Here is a 26,167-nt window from a genome sequence, read left to right as displayed (position 1 = left end):
AACACACATTTGTAGTTAGCACCAGAGATAGTTTCCAGGAAGAAGTATGTTAGGAAATTGAGACAAAAGACGGATTGCTTTGATATGGCTAGCGAATGACCTGGATTTCAAGGCATTTGACAGCCTGGCTGGAGCACAGCAGGGATAGCCCTGGTAATCCAATAAATAGCATGGGGAAGCAGCAAAAGGGAGAAAGTTTGGTTCAGTCTTGACAGCCACTGACCAGTGAGCCCAGCACTCCCTTCCTGCCATCCCACTAAAATATGTATCCCAAATAAAGTTCAAACAGGATACAACATTATACCTGGAATGTAACTGAAGGATGTTAATCGGTATCTGATGCTGGCTGTGGTCTCTAGCAGCGGGAAGTCCAGTTAGGAAGAATATAAAAAAGCATCTCACTCTACCTCATTCTGTATTTCCTAAAAAAAAAAAAAAAAAAAAAGAGAGAGAGAGCGTGAGGTGCCTCTTCCACTACTGGTTTCCAAGCCCATTAGTGATTCTCTCTCAAGGCAGTTTTCTCTCAACAATATAATGCTCATGACCAGAGCTGGAAGGTAAAGCCAAGTGGAGCACTGCATGCTACGGTGTAAAGTCAGCCCTAGGTAGCTGTGGGGACAGGAGGAGCACTCAGAAGAGTGCGACCTTACCACTATCACTTCCTCTGCAAAAACTCAAAAAACAGTAAACCATTTCAAATCACACAAAATCACTCCCCTTGTTATACACACAGGACAGAAAAATGAAAGAGTAGGAAAGGAAGGCCTCTTCTGAGTACACAAAGATCTGTCATTCATTAATTTGACTGTATCTTTGAACATTCTCCTACCTCACACGTAGAGGAAGAGTGCTGCCTTACCTAGATGTAGGGAGAGTGGTGCAGAGAGCTTGCTCACTCTGACCAGAGTCAGACAGTCCCTACACTAGTCCCTCTTCTGTCAAGGTAAGAAAATCAAAAAAATCAATAACAGTATGGGACCAAGGTGACGCTCTTGCACCGTAAGAAAAAAGAACACTGACATAAAGAGAAAGAGAGAAGGGCACCTGAGTGGTTCAGTCAGTTAAGCATCTGACTTCAGCTCAGGTCATGATCTCACAATTCGTGGGTTCGAGCCCCACATCAGGCTCTGTGCTGACAGCTCAGAGCCTGGAGCCTGCTTCAGTCTGTGTCTCTCTGTCTCCGCCCCTGCCCCACTCATGCTCTGTCTCTCTGTGTCTCAAAAATAAAATAAAAACATTTTAAATAATCAAGATGATTGTTAAAAAAAAAAAAAAAGAGGAAGAGAGAAAGCTTGCTTCTGTGTTGGGCTTACACTGGGAATCAGGAGAAAAACTTGGAAATTGTCTACTTTACATTCCCAATTGAAAAAGAAAAAGGGAAAAAAAAAATACAGCCTCCAAAAGCAAGAGATGAGGGAGGGGAACAATAGCTGAGAGTGTAAAAGAAAGTGGATAAGAAAAAAACTGGGAGTTCAAATATGTAATAATAGTAGAGATTTAAATTCTATATGAGAGGCAATACAGAGAAGTACAGAAGCTGGAAAAAATCTAATTAGTATTTTAACATATACATGTTAGTTGATCTCCTAACACAGAAGGAAAAGGACCAAGATATAAACAAAGCATATTGATAGATTAGAGGACAAAGACCACAAATCCAACCTACAAATAACTGGCATTTCTGAACTGAAATCATAGGCAAACATACACTGAAAAATTACTCCTGAGCTAGAAAAAAAAAATCAAACATATTTACTTTTATAAATTGAGAGGATTCAGTGTGTTTCTGAGAAAACTGTTGGGGGGAAATATCTATGCCTAGAGGTAGCAGAGTGGAATATCTTATTTTAAAAAAATAAAAAGGAGGGGCACCTGGGGGCCTCAGTCGGTTGAGCGTCCGACTTCGGCTCAGGTTATGATCTCACAACTTGTGGGTTCGAACCCCGCGTCGGGTTCTGTGCTGACAGCTCAGAGCCTGGAGCCTGCTTTGGATTCTGTGTCTCCCTCTCTCTCTGCCCCTAACCCACTCGCATTCTGTCTCTGTCTCTCAAAAATAAATAAACATTAAAATTAATTAACTAAATAAATAAATAAATACATAAATACATAAATAAATAAATGAAAAAAACAAAGATGCGGAAAAAAGAGTTTATCTACACAGGAACAAAAGTTAAAGTAGCCTCAGCCATCTCTTCCACAGCAAGGAACACCAAAAGTCGATAGAGCAATGTCTAAACATCTGAAAATTTCTGACTTACGAGTTTGCATCTTAGCACCTATAACAATCAGGCACACTGTAAACAAATAAAAGTTGCAATGAAGAAAATTAAAAATTTAAATGAATTTATTTTATATATCTCTACCTATTGTACCCTTCTTCTACTTTCAAGGTTATTCACCAATTGGTCTTTTCCCATTCAAACAACAGATTTATATGACATCTAATCTTTCTGATACCAGTGTCATTTTTATAAGAAGATTATCATATTTTTATATAAAACAAGACTTTTCTGTAAGCACACAAGAGAAATTGATCCACCACTGGTGATGATTTGAGCTCTTTGTGCTTTTGAATACTGAGTGGGACTTGTAGAGACTAACTTGTCTGCATGTATGCTAATTAGGCCAGAACCAGGAACTAATGGTATATGAGTTTGACCAAAGTTATTCCACAAATAAGAAGATACAGAAAAAGTCTGTATCAGAAACTACAGACTCTGCTATTCTGAAAATAGATGATAAAGCCATATATTTTTAAAATATACTACCAAGTGCCATTAAAAAAATAATTGGTGGGGCACCTGTGTGGCTCAATTGGTTGAGCATCTGACTCTTGATTTCTTTCCATTCAGGTCATGATCCCAGTGTCACGGGATGGAGCTCCATGTGGGGCTCCACAGTGAGCATTGAGTCTATTTGGGATTCTCTCTCTCTTAAAAAGAAAAGAATTAGTGTTCAACATTTTTTAATGAAAGAAACATTCCCTTTTTCTTCACAAAGTCTTCATTAAAAACTAGATGGGGTAGCTGGGTGGCTCAGTCAATTAAATGACCAACTCTTGATTTCGGCTCAGATCATGATATCACACTTAGTGAGATGGAGCCCTACATGGGCTACTAGACAGTGTGGAGCTTGCTTGGGATTCTCTCTCTACCTCTCTCTGTCTGCCCCGCCCCCGCTCACGCATGCTCATTCAAATGCTCTTTCTCTCAAAATACATAAAAAAAATAAAAAACTAGAGGGGCACTATGTGGCTCAGTTGGTTAAGCATCTATCAGTTTTGTCTTGGGTCATGATCTCACAGAAGGTTCATGAGTTTGACCCCATGTGAGGCTCTGTGTTAACACTGCAGAGCCTGCTTGAGATTCTCTCTTACTCCCTCTCTCTCTGCCTCTCCCCCACTTGCATGGGCTCTCTCTCTCCCAAAATAAACTTAAAACAAAAAGCTAGATTAGCATACCTTCTTACTTCCACAAGCTTTCACTCATTCACCTGGCACCTGCAATATCCCAGCACTTTGCTGTGTGTGTCCTCATAGAAAGGAATGTCAAATGTTTCCTGGGAAAATCAAAGACTCTAAAAGAAGGAGTCTAGAACACTTGAATCCAGTTCTTGAAGAATTGAATTTTGATACATGAATGAGGGCTTACCAACTAGAGACAAAGTCATGTCAAAGAAATGGAAGAGCTCTTCAACAAAGGGCCTGAAAAGTTTGCTAAGTTTTAAAAATAAAGTGACAATACATGTGCATAGATTGGGTAAAGCATAGGCTGATATGGTCCAATGGTTCCCAACATTGGGAGGGACCATTCTCAAAGAAGTTGTTTGGAAATGAGTGAGAACATAGATGTCACAAATAGGAGGGTATGTAGTTTGCTATTGCAATTTAATGCTCAGGGAACAGATACAAAGAGCATCTACAAGGTATGAGGCAGCTCCATAAAAATGCCAGATGAGCCCCCATTAAGAAACGCTAGGGAGTGGGTTAAAAGTAAACAAAGCCTTGAGGTGCCTGGGTGGTTCAGTCAGTTAAGCATCAAACTTCAGCTCAGGTCATGATCTCATAGCTGGTGAGTTTGAGCCCTGCAGTGGGCTCTTCACTGACAGTGCAGAGTCTGCTTGGGATTCTCTCTCTCTCTCTCTCCTTTCACCTCTTCCCCTCCCCTACCTCTCAAAATACATAAATAAACTTGAAAAAAAAATTTAACGAAGTCTAGAAAACTAACCATAGTGTTTCTTAGCATATTTTTGAAATCTGAGATCACAACCTGCATTTCTGTCAATAAATATTTACCTCTAAGAAAGCTGTGTTTTTCCTGAGAAGTGGTATGCTTCTTTCTTTCTTTGACCACCATGAAGCTGAGAACTTAGTCTATAGGAAGGTCAGGCAGTAGGTGAGTGGGGGGGGAGGGAGGAAGGGAAGTTACAGATAACTCCAAAATTCTATGAAGAAATTCCATTTAAAACAGTGAGCAATAAGAAACCACTGTAGGTTCTTGAGCTAGCATAGAGATTATTTTAAAAGTTTTCTCTGAAGGCTATTACATGACAGTGATATGAGACAACCCTGATCTCAAAGATAAACTTGTATTAGTATGTTCCTGGGTTCTGCAAGCCTATAAGATCAGCACTTCAAGGACTGAAGTACCAAGCTCTTTAGAGGTACCTCTGGTTTTACAGTTTTCAGCAACCTTTCCCTATTCTGGATGCTTTTAGGTAGGATTTATTCTCCATTCCCCTACTTTCCAATCCTTTTATACCCAGTCTGCTTGGCCCCTGAAGACATTTGTTTTCAACACATAATCACTAAATAATCTCTATGGCACTTTGTTGTTGTTATAGTTCCTGACTGTGTTTATGATTCAAACACTGCCTCTAGGGTCCCAAACATCTCTAGGCTTCAAAGATATTAAGAATCAAATCAAACTCAGACTCGAACAATCTACTTATATAAAGCAGACATATTTTTCCTTAAAGAGTTGCTTATCTTTCTCAGAAATGTATAAGCATTAAGACCTGCTATCAATTTAGAATTTGTCATAAAACGTTATGGCCATCTTGATTGCCTAATCATGTAGCAGTGTCTCATTTAATCCCAAATAAACGGGGAAAGGAACTGGCAAAGGGAGAAGAATGTAAGGAGAAACAATCTTGTAAGTCTACCTATAACCAAATGAAACCAGGGTAGAACCAGAAACTGTTTCCACTAACTACCTCAATTAAAATATCAATAACAATGTTTAATTCTTGAATTGCAATCCCTTAATTTGCATTTCTCAATATTCAACATTTCTTTTTAGATCAAATTTTCATTTTGTAAATGTTTCCTTTCGTCCATATTCAACTCTTCAGAAGCAAGAAGTAAGGATTCTACTTGGGGTCCAATAATGTTGTTGAGGGACTATGTTTTTCAATTCTGAAAGTATAAACTTAAGCTTTTGCCACTAAAGAGTGAGGCCACTGTTGAGGCGCCTGGGTGGCTCAGTTGGTTAAGCCTCCACCTTTGGCTCAGGTCATCTCAAGGTTCACATTAGGGCCCCATCACAGGCTGGGTGCTGACCGCTCAGAGTCTGGAGCCTGCTTCAGATTCTGTGTCTCCCTCGCTCTTGCTCTCCCTCTCTGCCTCTCCCTCACTCGCACTGTCACTCACAAAAATAAAAACATTAAAAAATAAAATTTAAATTTAAAAAAGAGTGAGGCCACTATTAAATTTTAACTTTTTAAAGTTATAAACATGATTCACACAAAGTGAGCCTGTGGCAAAGATTTATTGAACTCCTGATGAAGGAGCAAGCTGAATGGGAAAAATTATAAAAATCTTGGAAATAGGGCAATAAAATCACAACCTTCAGGAGTACTTTTTCTACCAGTCAAAAATAATTTGCATCTCCATTAGACAAAAAAAAAAAAAAAAAAAAGTAACTGCTGAGCCTGGGCCCTAATCAATAACGGTCAAACAACGGTATAGTCCGCTAGATAATTAATTCATCCTCAGGTGGGCATCTTAGACAAGGTTTCATTCTGAGCTATCCTTTTGCTTTTGCTAGATGTTTATAATTTTTGCCATCATAAACGTGTATCTATAAACCAGTTAACTACCCCGTTCATGATTTGATATTATAAGCAGATAATTTGGGAAAAGAAAAATTGTTGGCTATAAATATTAACTTATTCCTCCTGATCCTTAATGAATATGAAACCCCTTCAAGTTAAGTGGAACTTGGACATTGAAATCACTGGTAATTTAAGACCCTTTGTTTCAAGGTCACACGGACAAAGACTTGCTATCCCCGCGCAGGCTTAAACACTTGGTAGTAACCACCCACGTTGTCCGTGAGGGCTGTGTAGTGGCCAAAGAGAGCAGGTCACACTGGGTGCGCCCCCTCCTTCCCACTGCGACTCCCCACGCCCAAACAGAAGCTCGTCCCACCACCGCTGGGACGCGGCCTGCATTTGACCAGCAAGCGCCCCGCTTCCCAGTCTTTTGTTCAGGGCTGGGCTGTTAGCCGCCCACCCGCACCCGCCCTTCCACCCCATCCCAGAGTACGATGAGGACCCTACGGTAAGCAGAGCCGGGAAGAGGCGGCCAGCCAAATGCTGTGGGAATACTCACCCAGCTCCGCTCGGCCCCTGAACCCGTCGCCCAGCCCAGGGCGGGCGGGGCAACGGGCATGGGGGAGGGGAGCCGGGGTGAGGTGCCCATCGCTCTGCCCGCTGCCGCCCAACCGGCGGCCTCAAGGAAGAGAATAATGGGCTCCCGGGGGCTACGGAGACCGTAACAGACGAGCAGAGCCCAGGCGCACAGAGGAACACCAAAAGAAAGGCCCAACCCTCCCTCCCAACACCAAAAGAAAGGCTACCGAGGCGACCGAGTCAGAGCATGCGCACCAGCACCTCCCGCGCACCATGGGGCCAAGCTCGCGCCCGTGCCTGACGTCGCCAGCCGCGCGCGCAGGGCCCGGGCCAGGGGGCGTGACCTCCCGGTTGCCCACTGCCACTAGAGCCGAGGCCCCGCCCCTCATCTCACCGGCCGGGGGAACCGAACGGCTGCTTTGCGCTCCGCGTCCACAGAGGCTGCCCACTGGGGAGGCGCGGCAGGCAAACCCAAACCTGAGAGACGGGTGCCACATGTTTTAAGGGTCGTTCCACCCCTTCTTCCAACAAATAGTCAAATATCTGGAAAATAAAAGGGTAACTAATGGAGAAAGGGTCGAGCAAGAACCTTCACGGAGGTTGGGGAATCAAACCGGCTAACACCCTAACATACATACACACACTGTAAAACTACTGTAAGCGCCACAATTAAGCACAGGCAGGACTACCTCCTTTAAAACGGAAGACCAAAGTAGAAGTTAGCAATTCGAAAATTGACAATAGTACCATCTGTGATACATATCTCAGGGGAAAAAAAAAATCTAGCAGCAGAATTAAATTGGGGGTTGGGGACGGTGGGATAAAGAAAAGACCACAGAAAGATGTAGGAGTAACAGGGGTGATCGAACTGAAATACTGAAAATGCAACAGAAGACATCTGAGGGAAAACTAGCATCTGCTCCTTTTAACACAACAGAATTAAAATCGTGTGAAAAGAAGAGAGTAAATACAGGCAAAGAAGTGAAAGGAAAACCTGCCTTCAAACGTACAGGGAATGGTTATGATCTTGTACCACAGTTATGTAAGATATCACCATTGGAGAAAGCTAGGTGATAGGTACATGAGATTCTGTACTATTTTTGCAGTTTCTTGTTACTCTATAATCATTTCAAAATAAAAAGTTCTTAAAAAGGGACAGAACACCCATCAATAGCGATCAGGAAAAGGAGTTGACTAAAAAGGAGCTTGAGGAAATTTTGGGGGGTAATGGAACTGTTCTATACCTTAATTGTGTTGGTGATTACACCTGCTGTTTTGTTTGCCAAAACGCATAAATGGGATAGATTTTACTATATGTAAAATAAAACTCAATGTAAAAAAAGATACTGCCAAAAAAAATAAAAGATACTGCTCATAAATGAATTTCCTAACATACTTGAGCAACTGTGGATATAAATGAATAAGATAGCTGCCAATTAAAAGTATTCACTGGCTTTTTTTTTTTTTTTTTAAGTATAGGGCAGTGAGTTCTGAGTGAGAACTTTAGTGGATGGGTGTCTCCTTCAGCTTTAAGCAGTTATTTGAAAAACATAAAACTTTCACATACAAAAATAAGAATGCATTGCTTGGCACTGTATTCAATAATCTAGACACACTTTCATGCATCAACAATACCATGTTAAAAAATTATGCATTTGAGATTTTTTAGACTACTTTTAAGTGTTTATTTATTTTGAGAGAGAGAGTGGGTGCACAAGAGCGGGGAAAGGCAGAGGGAGAAGGAAAGAGAGAATCTTAAGTTCCACGCTCAGATGGGAGCCCCACTTGGTGCTCGATCCCCTGCCCGTGAGATCACAACCTGAGCCAAAATCACAAGATGGACACATAACCAACTGAGCCACCCATGCGCCCCTGCATTTGACATGTTTTTAAGTTTCCTAGTTCATCTGCCAAAAACAAAAACACAAAGCAAAGTAAATCAGCTAACTTTGATATACTTCCTTTCATCTTATCACTCTTGGCAAGGAATAGTACTGGCCTGTTTGTGTTTACCCTACAACACTACAGAGTGCTTTAGGGTGGAGTGTGTCATTGCATAGCCAGCCTCTAACAGAGTTCCTCACTAGTAATAAGTATTTGCTGAATAAAACAATGAATTAATCACAAAGAGAAGGAAACTAAAATTCATTGAGAACCCTCCATAAACCAGAAACAGTTAACTGTATGATAACTACACGAAGATACCCATTTTATAGACATGAAAACTGAGACTAATGATCAAATCCCTTTCATTCCTTATTTCATTGGATTTCTCCACTTCATTTGGACATGTTGATCACATCTAGAAAGTCTTGTTTCCCTCAGCTTCCATAAAACTACAATCCCCTGAATCTCCTCCGGCTCCCTTGACCTTCCTTTACTTACCTTCACAGGCTTCTGGTTGTCCACTACATTTTAAACCCATGTTTCCCACAGGGCCTCATAGAAGTTAAGCCTTCTGGCTTTTTATTTGTTTTGTTTTATTGAGACACTGTAAAGTAAAAAAAAAAAAAAAAAAAAAAAAAATTTCAAAATAAGTTTATCGAAGCTTTGCATTTAGCGTTTTCCTTTAACCAATGAATATTTTTATTACCAAAAATTACAATGCAGTATAATTGTGCCTTTCACATTATGGGAATTATCTTGTAATATTAATTCACAATATCCTTAAGGTAGTATGGCCCAAGAATGAGACACAAGTATAAAATTGCATGGGAAATGTCTTATTTTCTCAATCTTATAAGAAAGTACAATCATATCACTTGTACATAGTCTTTCGGCTCATATCCCACAGGCCACACCAAGATACAAGGAAGGTAGAAAATGCAGTCTCTCGCTAGGTAGCCAAGGGCTCAGTCAAAGCTTGACAGAGTGAGATTGTTTTATTATTAGAAGAAAGAAGGGCAGAATGGATACTGGGGAGAATAGCTCTCTCTGCCACCGCGTGTAGTAGGCAGATCTCTTCCACCACCCTCCAGGAGGTCCTCAGGAAAAGATAAATTATATAAAAGAAAGAGTTAGGAGAGGTAATCTGATTGGATGGCAGAGATAAGAAACATAAACCTGTGTGTACATAGCACTTACCCAAAAGAGTGAGAGAAAAAAAACTGTAGTTGGCAAAACTATAGAGACAGTAAAAAGATCAGTGTTTGCCAGAGTTTGGGGGAAGAGGACAAAAAGAGAAGGGATGAATATGTGGAGCATACAGCATTTTTAGGACAACAAAATTATCATTTTGACACTAATGGTGGATATATGACATTATGCTTTTATCAAAACCTATAAATCTATACAACACAAAGAATTCTAATATAAACTATGGACTTTAGTTAACAACAATCTATCAATATTGGTTAATCAGTTATAACATATGTACCACACTAATGCAAGATGTTAATAAAAGGGGAAATTGTGAGTGGCATACATAAGAATTCTCTATTATCTGCTCAGTTTTCTGTAAACAATATTTTCTAAGAAATATAGTCTATTAATTTTTTTTAATGATACTGAAAAAAAACCACAATAGTCAATATTAAAGAATGGGGTTTCAGAGAATTGATAATAATTACAGCAGGGTGATTCAAACTGCCCATCATGCCACTTCTTATTTGTTACCTTTTGTATACCCACAGCACATACATATTTGGGGAGGTCTGTGTTTTATTTTTTATTTTTTTTTTCAACGTTTATTTATTTTTGGGACAGAGAGAGACAGAGCATGAACGGGGGAGGGGCAGAGAGAGAGGGAGACACAGAATCAGAAACAGGCTCCAGGCTCTGAGCCATCAGCCCAGAGCCCGACGCGGGGCTCGAACTCCCGGACCGCGAGATGGTGACCTGGCTGAAGTCGGACGCTTAACTGACTGCGCCACCCAGGCGCCCCTGTGTTTTATTTTTATTATCAACCTTTTGGAATGTAATTTATATAAAATAAAATGCTCCCATTTTAACTCTACAGGTTAGTACATTTTGACAAACAGATACATCTGTGTAACCATTACTACAATCAAAATATAGAACACTTTCATCATCCCAAAGAGTGAACTACTACTACTCCTTTGCAGTTAATCACTTCCTTGACTCTCAAAGCCTTAGTAACCACTCATTTCCTCTAGATTAGTCACTCTAGTTTCGCCAATTCTAGCAAATGGTATCATACAGTACATACAGTACCTATGTGTCTGGCTTCTCTTACTTGGCATCTATCTGAGATTCATTGATGCATTTATCAGTAATCAGTTCTTTTTTATTACTAATCAGTATTCCACTGCATGACTATACCACAGTTTGTATATCTAGTCATCTGGGAAGGACATTTAGGTTGTTTTCAGCTTCTGGCTATTATAAATAAAGCTGCTATAAATAATCATGTACAAGAATTTTTGTGGACAGATATTTTCATTTCTCTTGGGTAAATACCTGGTAGACATATATTTTGGGCTCAGTATAGAAATACAAATTGTGTTCTTTGACTATAATTCTGTATTGATAACATTCCTTAGCTTAGGGCTTGCCTTATTTCATATTCTAATTTAGAGAAACTTTTGTTGCTGAACTTAAGTTACTGTATGTTTCATTTGATTTTTAGTAGTAGGCATATGTACTCAGAGTACCTAAAGTTGGGGACTGTGGCATGACACTCATGGATTCAATCATTTGTATGGAAATAGCAATGGAAAATTGTCATTTTTTAAATGACAATCTGTAATTATATCTGTGTTTCCTAAGAAAACTTTCTTAGAAAATTTCTGAAGGTTACTGAAAATTAGTTGTAAAAGTCTTGACGATAGCAAAGCATAAAGTTAACACAGAATCACAGCAACAAGGTACTACAGCTAACAATGGATAGCAGTAGGATTGGATAGCTGTGCTCGTATTTTGAGGATCTTATCTTTGAGGGTCTAGTTTGTATTATGAAAGGTATATATAACACATTTCAGGAAATAAGCCAATTTGAACTGTCTGAACAAAGGTTGGAATACTGTAGTGCATTTTGTTATTTGTCTGTCTTTGTTTTATAATATTCTTATTTGGACATTTCTATCTTTCAAAACACTTGAGGACATTTCGGAACTATACATTTGTTTCAAATTTGTCAGAGGAATTCAGAGTTCTAAAAGAATCACTCTGGCGGTAATCTGATATTACTCAGGTTGCTGGTTTTTTCCCACTGAAATTGGTTGACAATGCCCTTTGTTCTTTTATTTGGGGAGGGGGTCAGAAAAAACTCTGCGTATCTCTAGCATATCCTTCTGGGTTATCAGATTCTAGCCTTGCTCATTGTTCATAAGCAATTTTGCTGTTCTTTGTAAATTGTAGGTTATATAGATATAGATAGATACATAACTTCTGTCCTGTCTGGTAGTGATTTTAATTGATTCCCCCATGTTACTCATGGAAAAATCAGCTCTATCCCATTTTGCCTGGTTCCCTGATATCATATGAGTAAAATGAATTCTTTAACATATATTCGTTTTTATATCTGCATGAAAGGCATGATTTTATCTTTCTCTAAATGTTATATTTTAATAGAGGCCTAGCAATTTGTACCTACGAACCCCATAGGAATAAATTCTTACTGTACACTTTCAGTCCCAAGTCTCACTGAAATGCTCAGTAACTTTGAAGGGAAAAGCAGTCCAGAGTCCATAACAGGGCAGCTGCCCAAGCAAGCCAAAACCTTGACCAAGATAATATGAGGCCCAAGAAGAAATAAATGAGGGGCACCTGGGTGGCTCAGTCAGTTAAGCATCCTGCTCTTGATTTTGGCTCAGATCATGATCTCAAGGTTTGAGATAGAATTGAGTCCTGCCTTGGAGCTCCAAGCTGACAGCGCAGAACCTGCTTGGGATTCTCTCTTTCCCTCTCCTTCGGACTCTCCGGTACTCACTCTCTCTCTCTCTCTCTCTCTCTCTCTCTCTCAAAATAAATAAATAAACTTACAAAGAAGAAGAAGAAAGAAATGAGAAAGTAGATAAGTAGCAAACCATGAATGTGCCACACCTTTAAACTACGCGGGGGAAAAAGATTCAAACACAGTATTTGCAGCACCCTGTATCCAGAATGCATTGATTTGTAAAGCAATGGGTAGAGAATAAAGAAGCAACTACAAAATCTCAAATTCTTCAGAATTTTTGGTTCAAATTCCCTCTACCCTCTAGGCCATAGGTTAGATCCCTTTGAACTACACAGCAAGATATTCTCCCTTGCTAGACTTTCCACACATCACCCAGCAAAGAACATACCAGGAGGGTAATGAGACAAGATCAATATACTTACATAGGGTCTGCCTTTTTGCTCACAAGGACTTGAATGTCCTGGTTCAATAATGACCTGTTTCTTTTAATGTTCTATGGCTATGTTTACAGATCAGGAATTTATTCTGATTGTAGTATTCAATTGCATATTGATATATTGGTGTGTTATAATGATGTTTTGCATTAAGACAAGTTCAGCCTGCAGCCCTGGAAGCCTTTGTGCAGTTTTAATTCACGAAGCTGCCCTAGATTCAGACCAAATCAGAAGTTGCTCCCAAGACAATAATTCTCTTTAGACTGCCTCTTAAAATAAATAACAGTAATGTGTGTTTCCTCGGCCCCTTCATCTGCATTATCTTATTAGAGAGATGACAGACACACTGTGGAAAGGGTACCAATGTGGCATCAAAAAGTCATAGAGCAAGCTTTATTTCTGCACTCACTTGGTATGTAGATTTCGAGCAGTCACTTATCCTCTCTGAACCTTAGGATCTATGTTCTACAAAATGGAATTAGCAATAATTCCACCTCTGCAGGAGTGTGAAGAACAAAAAGATATACATTTTCAAACTTACGAGATTGATACATAAGAGTAATAGAATAATACAATAATTAATATAATCATGTTTTCTAACATAGAAAGAAGGCCAGGTACAAAACAATGTGTTAAAGTATAACTTCATTTATAGTCCTATAGAAAAATGATAAAAGGTTACAACCAAAAATTAACAATGGCCATCCCTAGGTAAGGGAATTTTGAATGATTTTTCTTCATCATACATTTTTGGTATTGTATCATCAATGTGTTACTTTTTATAATAAAAATAAAGAATGCTACCTCCAATAAAAAAATTAAAAATGAGGGGCGCCTGGGTGGCGCAGTCGGTTGAGCGTCCGACTTCAGCCAGGTCACGATCTCGCGGTCCGGGAGTTCGAGCTCCGCGTCAGGCTCTGGGCTGATGGCTCAGAGCCTGGAGCCTGCTTCCGATTCTGTGTCTCCCTCTCTCTGTGCCCCTCCCCCGTTCATGCTCTGTCTCTCTCTGTCCCCCAAAAAATAAATAAACGTTGAAAAAAATTTTTTTTTTTAAAAAATTAAAGGGGCGCCTGGGTGGCGCAGTCGGTTAAGCGTCCGACTTCAGCCAGGTCACCATCTCGCGGTCCGGGAGTTCGAGCCCCGCGTCGGGCTCTGGGCTGATGGCCCAGAGCCTGGAGCCTGTTTCCGATTCTGTGTCTCCCTCTCTCTCTGCCCCTCCCCCGTTCATGCTCTGTCTCTCTCTGTCCCAAAAATAAATAAACGTTGAAAAAAAAAATTTTTTTTTAAAAATTAAAATTGATGTCTGTGATTTTTAGATGGGAGCAAATGATATTAACTTTACTGAATATATATATGACACAAAGAAAAGAATGTTATTGATATAAATTATATCCTGTTGTTCTGTAAAGGAAACAACACTAGAGGCAAAAAGGTCAAATTTAAAGGGACAAAAAGCCAAAAGGTGGTGACCAGCAAAAGACGATAATGTGACATTCCAAATGTATAATTTCTTACCTTCTGCAACCCAGAGTTGGCCACAGAGAATGTCCCTTCATTGTTCAGTCTTCCTCAAATCAAGGAGCTGATGGAATAAATACATAGGCAGAGATAGTAGAAGGATATAAAAAGGCATCCTTATTCTATATGTACTCAAGACATGTCAAGAGGCATATTACAAAACATGAATAATGACAAAAAGAAAGAGGACAAATGTTAAATGTCGAATGAAATAGGCCACAGTTGAGTAGTGTTGCCACATCTTTGATGTAATGTTTGACTGCTTTGTATTATGATGCTTTTAATTATTTATACTGTTTGGTATGTGTGATAAAGAGGAGGTAAAGCTTACTGCCATACAGATTTGTCTCTGATATTGGTTCTTAATACACACAGCACACACCCTACTTACAATAGTCAAATGTTCATTATGGTCAATGAGGAAATTTCACTTGGCTGATTGGTCATGATAGCCTCATGAGGATGGTCTGTAGGGTGATGTAACAGCCACCGGGTGAATTACAGCACTTTAAAAGGCCAGTAAAGAATTGCAATGCCTTCCTAGATGCTTATGAATTCCACTAGTTTCAATAAAGCTGTTTAGCTGGAGTTTACTGGCTTGTGTGATGCTTGGCTTGGAGATTCCACCAACTGGCAGCTGCCTAGGGCTCTAGCGAGGCTGTATAATGCTAGAAGACATCTGCCTGGAATAAGAACATCAACCCAGAGGATGAAAACACTCTGCATGTGAGCTATAGCCCTGCCACATCACTATATCCTTCTAATAGGTGCCTTTGCTAAGCAGCATATGAGTATGTCATATATCTTCAGCTCTCAGAAATCTAACTAAAACAATCTGGATTGGTGGTATATCCAAAAGGGGATATTTGATAGAGAGGTCGGGCTGAAAATATATATAATGGAGTTATCTCCTATATCTACTTAACTTATATTAACTCTGCTATATGTGTTTGGCAAAAAAACAAAAAACAAAAAACAAAAAACAAAAAACAAAAAAAACAACAAAAACCCCACACTTTTCTTATAACATGGACCCTAAATGCAAGCCAACAACTTCATCTGGTGTTCAACACAAGAAACAACCTTCTGTTACAATAACAGAGGAAAAGTGGCTGTGTACGATTTCTTGACTGATAGTATACACACTCAAAATCATGTATACAGTGTTCTAGAGATTTTTTTAAATGTAATTTTAACTCTATTTCTGCCTTTCACACTGATTTTAGATCCTAACCCCTTTAGAAAAAATCACCTCCAAAGCGGTATTTGAGGGTCACTGATAGTTACAGCTATGGTCACAGAAGACACACTATTCAAGGGAGACTAGATACCGTGAAAAGAAAGTTCTGAGGGTGGAATCCTAGAGAACATGAATATTTTAGAAATAGGTAGGAGAGTCCATGAGGATTCTAAGAGAATTAGGAGGAAGACAAGAAAGAATAGATAATAAAACACCAAGAAGAGAGTTTCCAAGGAGTGCTTAACAGTATCAAATAAAAAGCAAAGAAATTAAGGAATATAAATACTGAAAAGTGACTATTGGATTTGGAAATTAAGACACTGATAACTTAGCAAAAGCAGCTTTCATGTTATGGTAGTGGTCTCTTTCTTTTTTTTTTTTTTAATTTTTTTTTTTTCAACGTTTATTTATTTTTGGGACAGAGAGAGACAGAGCATGAACGGGGGAGGGGCAGAGAGAGAGGGAGACACAGAATCGGAAACAGGCTCCAGGCTCCGAGCCATCAGCCTAGAGCCTGACGCGGGGCTCGAACTCACAGACCGCAAGATCGTGACCTGGCTGAAGTCAGGCGCCTAACTGACTGCGCCACCCAGGCGCCCCGGTAGTGGTCTCTTTCTGATGGATTACAAAGTGGATGGGTCTTTAAAAAAATAAATAAAGGAATCAAGGAAGTAAGGACTCCAGCTTTTCTATGAAGAAAAGAAAAAAGATAGAGTGGCCGGTAGCAGAGAATCAGAGGCAAGGGAGGGTATCTTACTATTTCACTTTTAAGTGTGTGTGACTTGATCCAGTCTGCAGGCCAAGCACAAGAACCAAAAGGAAAGAGGAGACAATTGAGGTATCACAGTGCCTAAGGAAAAAAGAAGTTGAATCCCAAGTACTAATCTGTATTATCTGGAAGGAGGACAAAGGAGACAATGTAATGGTAGGAGTAAAAACATACATCTTTTTTATTTAGGAGAGAAGAAGTGCAGTGGAGTAGGACTTGAGGAAAGTTCATTTCTGATAGCTTCTGCATTCTCTGAAATGGGAAATTAGCAGAGCCATTTCTGAAAGTGAGGAGAGGGGCTTAAAAACACAAGTAAAATTTTGTAATTGTCTTTAAAATAAGAGAAGGTGAGAAAGAATATATATGATTTGAGGGTCTAGCTGAGACTGGATTCTACATTTGTGGAGGTACTACTTTCTACACTTTGTGTGATTGTTTTTTGTTTTTTGTGTTCCTTCAGTACCATTCATCCTGCTTGTGTGAAGAAGTATAAAAAGTAGCCGAGTGAAGAGTGAATGAATTGCAGGCTTGCAGGGTGCTGAAGAGATCTATTAGGGTAGAATCAATTAAGGCTGCTGGTACAAGAGTAGCAGAAGTGAAAACCATGGGGTCTGATCAGGATGATAAGGAAATGATGATAAGGGGACATCAATAGAGTTGGAATAAGGAAAGAAATCAAGGGACAAAAGATTATCATGGTGTCATTAAGAGAGTAGGCTTGTGGAGACAGAAGATGACCAGCAGAATAGGAGGACATGTGTGGAGAAGAAGAGATGGATGTGCAAGGTTTCAGGTGTATGTATCAGTGAGTCCCAGGTAAGGACAAGGCCCCTGAGGTCAATCAAAGGTAGGCTGCTGAAGTAGAATGGAAGTGAAGCCATAAGCATTGAATAGACCATAGTAGTCAATGGGTCATTCATGAAGGCCTGGAAATTTCTGCAGGAGTTGTGTTGGAGAGAAAGATAGTGAGCCTGGTACCAAAAATCTAAATAAATGTGGACCATTAAGAAAAAGATGGTGATGAGGAGCATAAGAAAGGGTACAGATGGGTGGGTATAGAACCAACTGAAGAAAAATTTTGCTTTATAGGAAAGTAAAATGATCTGGATATGGCACTTTGGAGCTAGGATAATACTACCATTACTTCCAGGCTATGGGTAAAGGAGCCAGGCTAAAGAAAAGTCGAGGGCTCAGAGAGATAGATACGTGTTTCAAATGGGTGAATGTATTAGTCAGGGTTCTCTAGAGAAGCAGAACCCATAGGATACATATAGATATGCAGAAGGAGAATCATTATGAAGGATTGACTTACAGGATTATGAAGGTTGGGATGTTCAATGATCTACCTCCTGTCAGCGAGAGGCTCAGGAAGTAGTTGAAGTTCAAACCCAAAGCCTGAGAACCAGGAGAACCAATGATGTTAGTACCTGTCTGAGTCCAAAGGCCCAAGAACTGAGGGCTGATGACCAAGATAAAGATGAATGCCCCAGCTCAAGCAGAGAGGGCACATCACCCTTCTTTGACTGTTTTGTTCTATTCAGGCCCTCGATTGTATGAAGCCCACCCACATAGATGAGGGTGACCTTTTTTACGCAGTCTAGGGATTCAAATGCTAATCTTTTCTGGAAATACCCTTACAGAACGACCCAGAAATAATTTTTATCAGTTATCTGGGCATCTCTTAGATCAGTCAAGATGACATATAAAATTAATCATCCCTGTAGGTCTACATTCATACTGGCTCTCTCTCTGTGGAAAATAGAAACTGTTAAGCCTATTAACATTTATCCATTCTTTTCACAAACTTACAGAGAATCTAGTGTATGCCAGGCACTGTGCTAGGTGCTATAGAAATACAAGAACAAGACAAGCAGTGCCCCTGCCTTAAAGGAGTTTAGAGTTTTTAATTAGTAAGATCTCAGTCAAATAAGCAGAAAAACTTCTCAGCCTGACCATGTTATGAGGCTCTGTAGATCTGGTGGAGGAATGTTAAAAGCTAAATCAACCAAAGGATTCCTGAGAAAAAAGATATGCTCACAATCTGTCAGGCACTGACATCGATAATATTGATAAGCCTGCCCACATCTTTGAAAAAGTTACTGATAGAGCTGTTTACTAAAGAGCAAACACTAGTTTGCTGTATCTTTAGGGGTTATTTACATTACAGCAAGGCATAGAATCAATTGATATGGAAATCAGTTAAGAATGTTTTAATAGCAAAACAACCACAGAACTGTATAATCTTATTCGAAAACATAATACCTAAGAATCACATGAAAGCTAAATTTAAATGTTTTATGCATGCAAGATGGAACATTTCTTAGATGCTTTTAGAAACATCTAAAAGCATGCTGATAGATTGCTATTCTGAGTACCAAATGATAAGAGCTGTGAAAAGAACTACATATGAATTATAGGTAGATAATATGTGGCTTATATGTATATTACATGTAAAATCATTATTCCTTTGACATTGGCAAGATTTACCCAATAATTATACTTCAATTACTATCAGCAAATTTCAGAAATACTCAACCATTTTAGATCCACTTTGAATAAATTTTCTTATATCACCAAATCTACAAATATAATCAATATATGAATAGTTTTTGATTAAAATAAAACCAATAATGGGGCACGAGGGTGGATCAGTCGGTTAAGCGTCTGACTCTTGATTTCAGCTCAGGTCATGATCTCACAGTTTGTGAGCTTGGCCCTATATCAGGCTCCTCACTCACAGCATGAAGCCTAGTTGGGTCTTCTCTCTCCCTCTGTCTTTGCCCCTCCCCTGCTTGGCTCGTGCTTTCTCTCTCTCTCTCAAAATAAATAAATAAACTTACACAAAAAAAAAACAGTAGTGTCTTGAAGATAAAAAGTAAACTAACAATGTCAAGCTATCAGAGACAAAACTTTCCTTTAAATAAATGTAGTAAAAGGATAAGATATAAAATTAAAAACAAAAAAAAATCATCAGAACATTTAAAAACAGATGACTTGTGCTGTGGAAAAGGGGAGAGAATAAAAAGGAAGAAGAACGAACATAAAGCAACAAAAACTTTTCACAATACACCCGTATTCCTAGAGTACAAAAATGTTCAAGCCTCAAATCCTGAAGCCAACAGCACTCTTTAGCCTTCTCAGCACACCCTCACAACCTGAGGCTTGAGCATAAGCTTTTAGGGCTGAGTAAAGCCTTTGGGAGGCTTGCCATCTCAGGTTTCACTGTGGATAAGGCTCAGTGAACAAATACCAGACTGAAACACAAGCTGACCTTCCCTTAGGAGGAGGGATTTGGCTTAGGATGGGTTTAGGGATTTCAATCCTGTGTTTGCTTTCCCAACCTCCACATGATCGCGCCAGAGGCCCCCTACCTTTCTGCCACACTACAAATCTTTCATTGGTATCACTTGTCTCATAGAACACATACATTCCAGAAAATGTTCCTTAATATTTAATAAAATAACTGTTCTTCTGCCATATGTTAAATAAAATCAGGATATGGTCAAACAGAAAACATGCTTGGGCAAGCTGTAAAACATGAGAGTCACCTGGTCATTCAGCTACTGATTCAGTAAGCACAAAATACTCTGAACAAAGCGTAAAAAGAAGCTCTTGATCACAAGCAATAGAAGCTGACTGGCTAATTTTAGAAGGAACTTATGGGCAGAATATCAAACAGCTCATAGAATCAACAGGAGGACTCAAGAACCAGGCTGGGGGGAAAAAAACAAGCAGGAACTAACAAGGGCAATCAGATAGTAAGAACCACAAGGTCACATGCAACTTTGGTTAGGATACTTCTGCTAACCCCACCATAGGTAGACACTGCTAGATACCATCCCAGAACCATTGGCCACTGGGAACATACTTGAACCATCCTTACCCATTTAAATGATTCACTTGAGATTCAAATTCCGAAATCTGCTTGGCCAAACCCAGGTTTCATGATCATGCCCTCTCTGCTGGGGTTGGGAAGAAGGGAGATCTCACTAATTGGGCTTTTAGAGAGCGAGTCAGGGCCCTAATGCTCACCAAGACCCACAGAGGGGAAGTTCCCTCAAATCGGAAGAGAGTCTAGATGCTCCATGCCCAAAGGAATTGTAAATACTCACTTCAATCCACAACTTTGACCATTCAACATATACTTTTGCCCCCGTACTTCCCCAAAAAGATGCTGTGGGCATCACTGCTACAAATTGTCAGTATGCCATATTTTTCAAGGGAAGTAGGGATGATCTACCAGACAATATCTGATTATTGCCTCCCCTGACCCTCAGAAATTAATTTGTTTTCCATAGAGACAACTACTGAGCCTGATTTTGAGGTAATATTAAAGTACATTTTCTATAGAAGCATCACTACTGAGGGGGAGGGGATTATAATGAGTTCATGTTCCTAGTAGTAAAACGATTAATTTTAAAAAATGCATTTTGGGGGCACCTGGGTGGCTCAGTCGGTTGAGTGTCCGACGTCGGCTCAGGTCAGGATCTCACGGTCTGTGAGTTCGAGCCCCACGTCAGGCTCTGTGCTGACAGCTCAGAGCCTGGAGCCTGTTTCAGATTCTGTCTCCCCCTCTCTCTGACCCTCCCCCGTTCATGCTGTCTCTCTCTGTTTCAAAAATAAATAAATGTTAAAAAAAATTTTTTTAATGCCTTTTTTGGAGCTCCTGGGTGGCCAAATCGGTTAAGTGTCTGACTTCAGCTCAGGTCATGATCTCAAGGTTTGTGGGTTCCAGCCCCGCGTCAGGCTCTGGGCTGACAGCTCAGAGCCTGGAGCTTGCTTTGGATTCTGTGTCCCCCTCTCTCTCTGCCCTTCTCCCACTCGCACTCTGTCTGTTTCTCTCTCTCAAAAATAAACATTAATTTTTTAAAATAAAAATATAAAAATAAAAAGTGCATTTTTTCAAGGTGTTGATCCATAGTGGAAAGGCAAACCCAAAATCATACAATAAAAAGAGTATCAAAGGATACTGGTACTAGCATTGTGTTAGAATTGCAAAAACAAACAAGAGACCCCTGTCCTCCAAAAGCTTAGAGTAGAGCAGAGTGACAGACATTTGAAAAGACCTTTGGAATGTAATGTGAAAAGTACTATAATAGAAATATATGCAGAATTTGATGGAAGAATGTAGGAATGACCCTAATCTCAAATGTGGGGAACAGGGTGGTAAGGGTGGCAGGGAAGACTCCCTGGAGGATGTGAGGACATGACAACTTGAGCTATCTCCTGAAGAATGAGTAGGAGTTAGCTTCTATCTTGTGAGCGTATTTTATAATCAGGAGCAATAAATCACTCAGACAGCAGTTATGGTGCATTTTTATTGAGAGCACTTCCAATAGTGCCCTTTATTTCACCTATCATAATACTTATCATGCTGTATTGTAACCACCTGTGCTCTTGTCTGTCTCTCCACCAACCTTTAAGTGCTGTGGTGACAGGGACCATGCCGGTCCTGGGCATAGCTGCATTTTGGACTTCCAGCACAGTGCCTGGCCCAGGGAGATAAATATATGTTTGCCAAAGGAAAGAACAACATCAAAACATTTTACATAGAGAGATAATTCCTGAAGAAACACTCTTGACAATTAGTTAAGATACTATTAAACTTTAGATGCAACTTGAATATAGCTTACTTTTAGTCAGTACTTATGACAGCAAAGTCATAAATCCAGGGTTATATCTTTGATCTGCTGTAAAAGATCCAAAGATTCAACTACTGCTCACTAAATAAAAATGCAAAAGAGATTAAGAGTAATGGTGTTCATCTGTTTTAAAAAAAAAGAAGGGTTAACTTCCAAACTCTTTCCTTTGCCATTAAATTAAATGACAGGGGTTCTTTAAAAAACAAACAAAAAACAACCCAGATCTTTAAAGGGAAGTAATACTACATACTGCAGCATAATAGGAAGTTGAAGTTGAAAGGGAATCTAATATTCCTGTCCTAGCTGGAGAGGCAATAAATTTAAGCTTGAGGGTTAATGCTTTACAATGCATGAAAACTTACTATGGTCACATGGAAAACAACACCCCACTCCATAAAAAACATTGGTGTTTGCAGTAAATTGAATCCTAAATAGTTGATACCAATGGTTCTCAGTTAGGGTGCATCAGAATTACCCAGATTATTAAAACAGAGATTACTGGGCTCCATCCCCAGAGTTTCTGATTCAGTAAAGACAAAATAAGGCCAAGAATCTGTAAAAATATGATCATACTAAAGATATTAAAAATCCAAATCATATTTTCAGGAATGAGAAATTATAGAAAAGAAGAGGTTGATTTGAAAAATAGTATTTTAAGAAGTAAGAAATACTCACTCCGATTTTTAACAATGATGGCTAAAGAGAGAATTAGTAAACCACAAGAAAGATATGAAACAATTACAGAGAATGCAGCTACTATAGAGACAGAAAGTATGAGGAGTTACGAGTAGGGTGACAAACCATCCTGTTGTGCCCCGGGACTTTCCTGGTTTCAGTACTGAAAATTCCACATCCTCAGAAACCACTCAGTTGTGAGCAAACTGGGTGCCTGGCCAGTCTAGTTACCAGATATAAAGAAATAAATGAGAAGGACCAAACACAGGAATTCCAAGACGAAAGATATTCCAAGATATTAAGGGTCACCTGGGTGGCTCAGTTCTGTTAAGCATCCAACTCTTGGTTTCGGTTCAGGTCATGATCTCAACATTCGTGGGTTTGACCCTGTGTCAGGCTCTCTGCTGACAGTGTGGAATCTGCCAGGGATTCTCTCTCTCTCCCTCTCTCTCCTCCTCCATCTCCCTTAAAATAAATAAATAAACTAAGAAAAAAAAAAGAATATTAAGAGTGGGAAAGGGGAAGTACATAAAGAGAAGGTGAATGTGAGTTTTCCATAATTTATGAATATGAGTTTTAAGAATAGAGGAATAAGAATCTAAGATCCAGGGATCACAGACACCGAGAAAGATTGAAAAAAAAAAAAAAAGAAAGAAAGGGGGCACCTGGGTGGCTCAGTAGGTTGAGCGGCCGACTTCGGCTCAGTTCATGATCTCTCAGTCCGTGAGTTCAAGCCCCGCATCGGGCTCTGTGCTGACAGCTCAGAGCCTGGAGCCTGCTTCAGATTCTGTGTCTCCCTCTCTCTCTGACCCTCCTTCGTTCATGCTCTGTCTCTCTCTGTCTCAAAAAAAAAAAAAACATTAAAAAAATTTAAAAAAAAAAAAGAAAGAAAAAGAAATATAACCAGATGAATCATAGTTAAATCTCAGAACATCAAAGACAAAGAGCAACTATTCAGAGTTACCACAGGAAAAAAAAACAGATTACCTACAATGGGATAAAATGTAGACTGACAGGACAAAATAAGAATATTATATATAAGTCCATATGATAATAGTTTTAAAAGCCTGAGATGAAATACCTTGCCACCAAGGAGTCTATACCCAGCTAAAAAAATAAGACAATACTTGCATTCCCACCCCATGAAAGTCTAGTCTCACACTCAACTATCATAAAGGGAGGGTTAGGAGTGCCTCAATGGATCAATCGGTAAAGCATGTGACTCTTGATCTCAGAGTTGTGAGTTAAAGCCCCACAATGGACAAAGAGTTTACTAAAAAAAAAAAAAAAAAAAAAAAAAAAAAAATAGAATAAATAAATAAATAAAGGGAGGTCTACCCCACAGTGTATCCTTCTACACCCCAGACTAACCTTGGCTCTTCACCAGATAGTAAGAGATTGGGGACCTATATACCTGCTGAAAGCCTTTGCCAAGTACTGTTGGTGTTCACCTTGAGACTCTTTGTACGACATAGAGAAATTCACACTTGATCTTAGCCAAAAGGCCAGGAAGCAACTGTACAAAATAGGGAAATCCAAAGTAACCAAAAGTGAAAAGAAAGCTGAAACCAGAATGATAAGGAAATCACCATTGGCTAATCTGAGAGATCTGTCAAGAAAAGGAACCTAAACCTTCACAGTGAATTGTAATGTAGGAGACAGGAGAAGATACCTTGAACTACGGGGTGGAGAGTCAGGATTGAGGCCTTCACAAACATTAGCCAAGATCTTGGAAAGGCTACAGTGAGAGGATGAGAGAAAAAAAAATCTCTGTTGGGAAGAAGAAACCATTAAAGGAAAACTGTCTTGCACAGTCCTCATCATGCAGTGAGGTGGGGGATTTACCTGGTGAATTCATAAGCACAAACCTGCCCATACTGGGTTTGGTATGCACATTAATTTGCATGGTCTAGGAAAGTTTGTTCCAAATGCTTCTGGCTCAGTAATGCCCCAAGGCATCCGGCAGAAGCAAAGGCAATTCCTCACTAGAAAAAATGTACCTTCAATTTGGGTTTTGCCATATTCAGTTCCACCACAAAAAATATAAATGTGACTGTGTGTGTGTGAGTGTGTGTGTGTGTGTGTGTGTGTGTGTGTGTGTGTTTTATTGATGTAAGTTAATAGCTCTTCTGATGTGTATTATGGAACTTTGTTATTCAAGCAGCTCAATATATCATTAGTGCTAAAATTGAACTCCTTTTAGAATTCAATAGTTGCCAGCCTATTTGTTCAGGTATACATTCTTGAAATCTCTTGCTCCACATTTTATAAAGGCATTATATGATGTTCAATGAACTCCCTCATTTGTGATAATCAATGTTTGACATTCTAAAAGTTTAAGTCGTTTGATCTATAGTTAGACTTTAATAAAATTATACAATTCCCTGGATCTTTAATTATATACTTACCAAGCCATATATAGCCAATCCTTCTAAAAGGCTTCTTTTATTCAAAATAATAGCCTTCTTTTTAGTGTTTCCTCAACAACTACTAGCCTCTAATAAAAGTTGTCATGACTGTTAGGGTTTTTAAAAAAATTATAATCTGATCCCCCTTTTAATACCTGGCATAGTATGAATTATGTGATGAATTATTTAATGTCTATGTGATTAGAAAAAGAGAAGGGAAGAGGAATTCAGGATATGAATGCAAGTAGAGAGAGGTGGTTGTTCTGAGTATTAAGCATTAGCTTAGCTCCTGAAATTTTTTGGAAATGTAAACCAAATGTCCCAGGCGTCATCTATGTGCCTTTTATAACTGTGGGACCTCAACACCTTGCCAATACCTCCCTCTGCCTGAAGTCCTTCTGATAGCCCCTGGGGTGGTAGTGGGGGGGGGGGGGTCCCACAACCTGCACTGGGATGCTTCTTTTGCTCCTTGGGAAAGAAGGTGACCTGCCTAGAGTGCCATCTCCTTCAGCAAAGCCTTCAAGGTGTCACAGTTAACACCTTCAATCCTCCCTATATTGGAGCCAAGCTCCTTACATGCCTTTTAGATGTGGAAATGGGGAGAATGACAATTCCACAGGGATTAGTCCTGGCCTCTGGGCAGGTCTGGATGATCAGATGCCATCTTATACCCTCCATCTCATTGTTGCTTTGGCCCCTGGCCCTGAACACACAAAAAACTTCTCTACTCTTCACTCCAATCACTTAATAAATTGATGTACACACTCCAGTTTAGGCTCAACTGGGACATCTAGCTACAAAACATTTTCTTATTCATTCATAAAACATCTATGGAGTACCTATTATGTTCAGGTTGCTAAGCTAGAAGCTGTGGTAGACACAAAGAGGAAGTAGAGGCAGCTACTTGGGCATGAGACTGACATGTTTCCATCTAAAACAGATGGCCAAGGAGTCCAGTTGTAGTGTCTTCTCTTAACGAATCTCACCAATC

The 26,167-nt window shown here is 39.5% G+C and overlaps 1 protein-coding gene across 4 annotated transcripts in view; it reads right to left on the bottom strand.

Annotated features, from left to right (window-relative positions):
- The window catches only part of ATG10 (autophagy related 10), a 260,178-nt gene extending 253,279 nt beyond the window's left edge, over nucleotides 1–6,899 (bottom strand). The window contains exons 1-2 of one of the 4 annotated variants that reach the window (XM_043593209.1): nucleotides 6,614–6,899; nucleotides 4,295–4,372 (exon numbers count right to left, since the gene is read on the bottom strand). In XM_043593209.1, the coding sequence (XP_043449144.1) occupies nucleotides 4,295–4,372; nucleotides 6,614–6,703 (168 nt within the window). In that variant the 5' untranslated portion in view covers nucleotides 6,704–6,899. The remainder of the gene's footprint in view (nucleotides 1–4,294; nucleotides 4,373–6,613) is intronic. The other 3 variants (XM_043593201.1, XM_043593224.1, XM_043593216.1) reach the window with 3 other exon arrangements.
- Nucleotides 6,900–26,167: the final 19,268 nt, after the last annotated feature.

This window comes from Prionailurus bengalensis, chromosome A1 (genome assembly GCF_016509475.1).
Source record: "Prionailurus bengalensis isolate Pbe53 chromosome A1, Fcat_Pben_1.1_paternal_pri, whole genome shotgun sequence".
Classification (NCBI taxonomy): Eukaryota; Metazoa; Chordata; class Mammalia; order Carnivora; family Felidae; genus Prionailurus; species Prionailurus bengalensis.
This window is presented reverse-complemented; position numbering and strand designations above follow the sequence as displayed.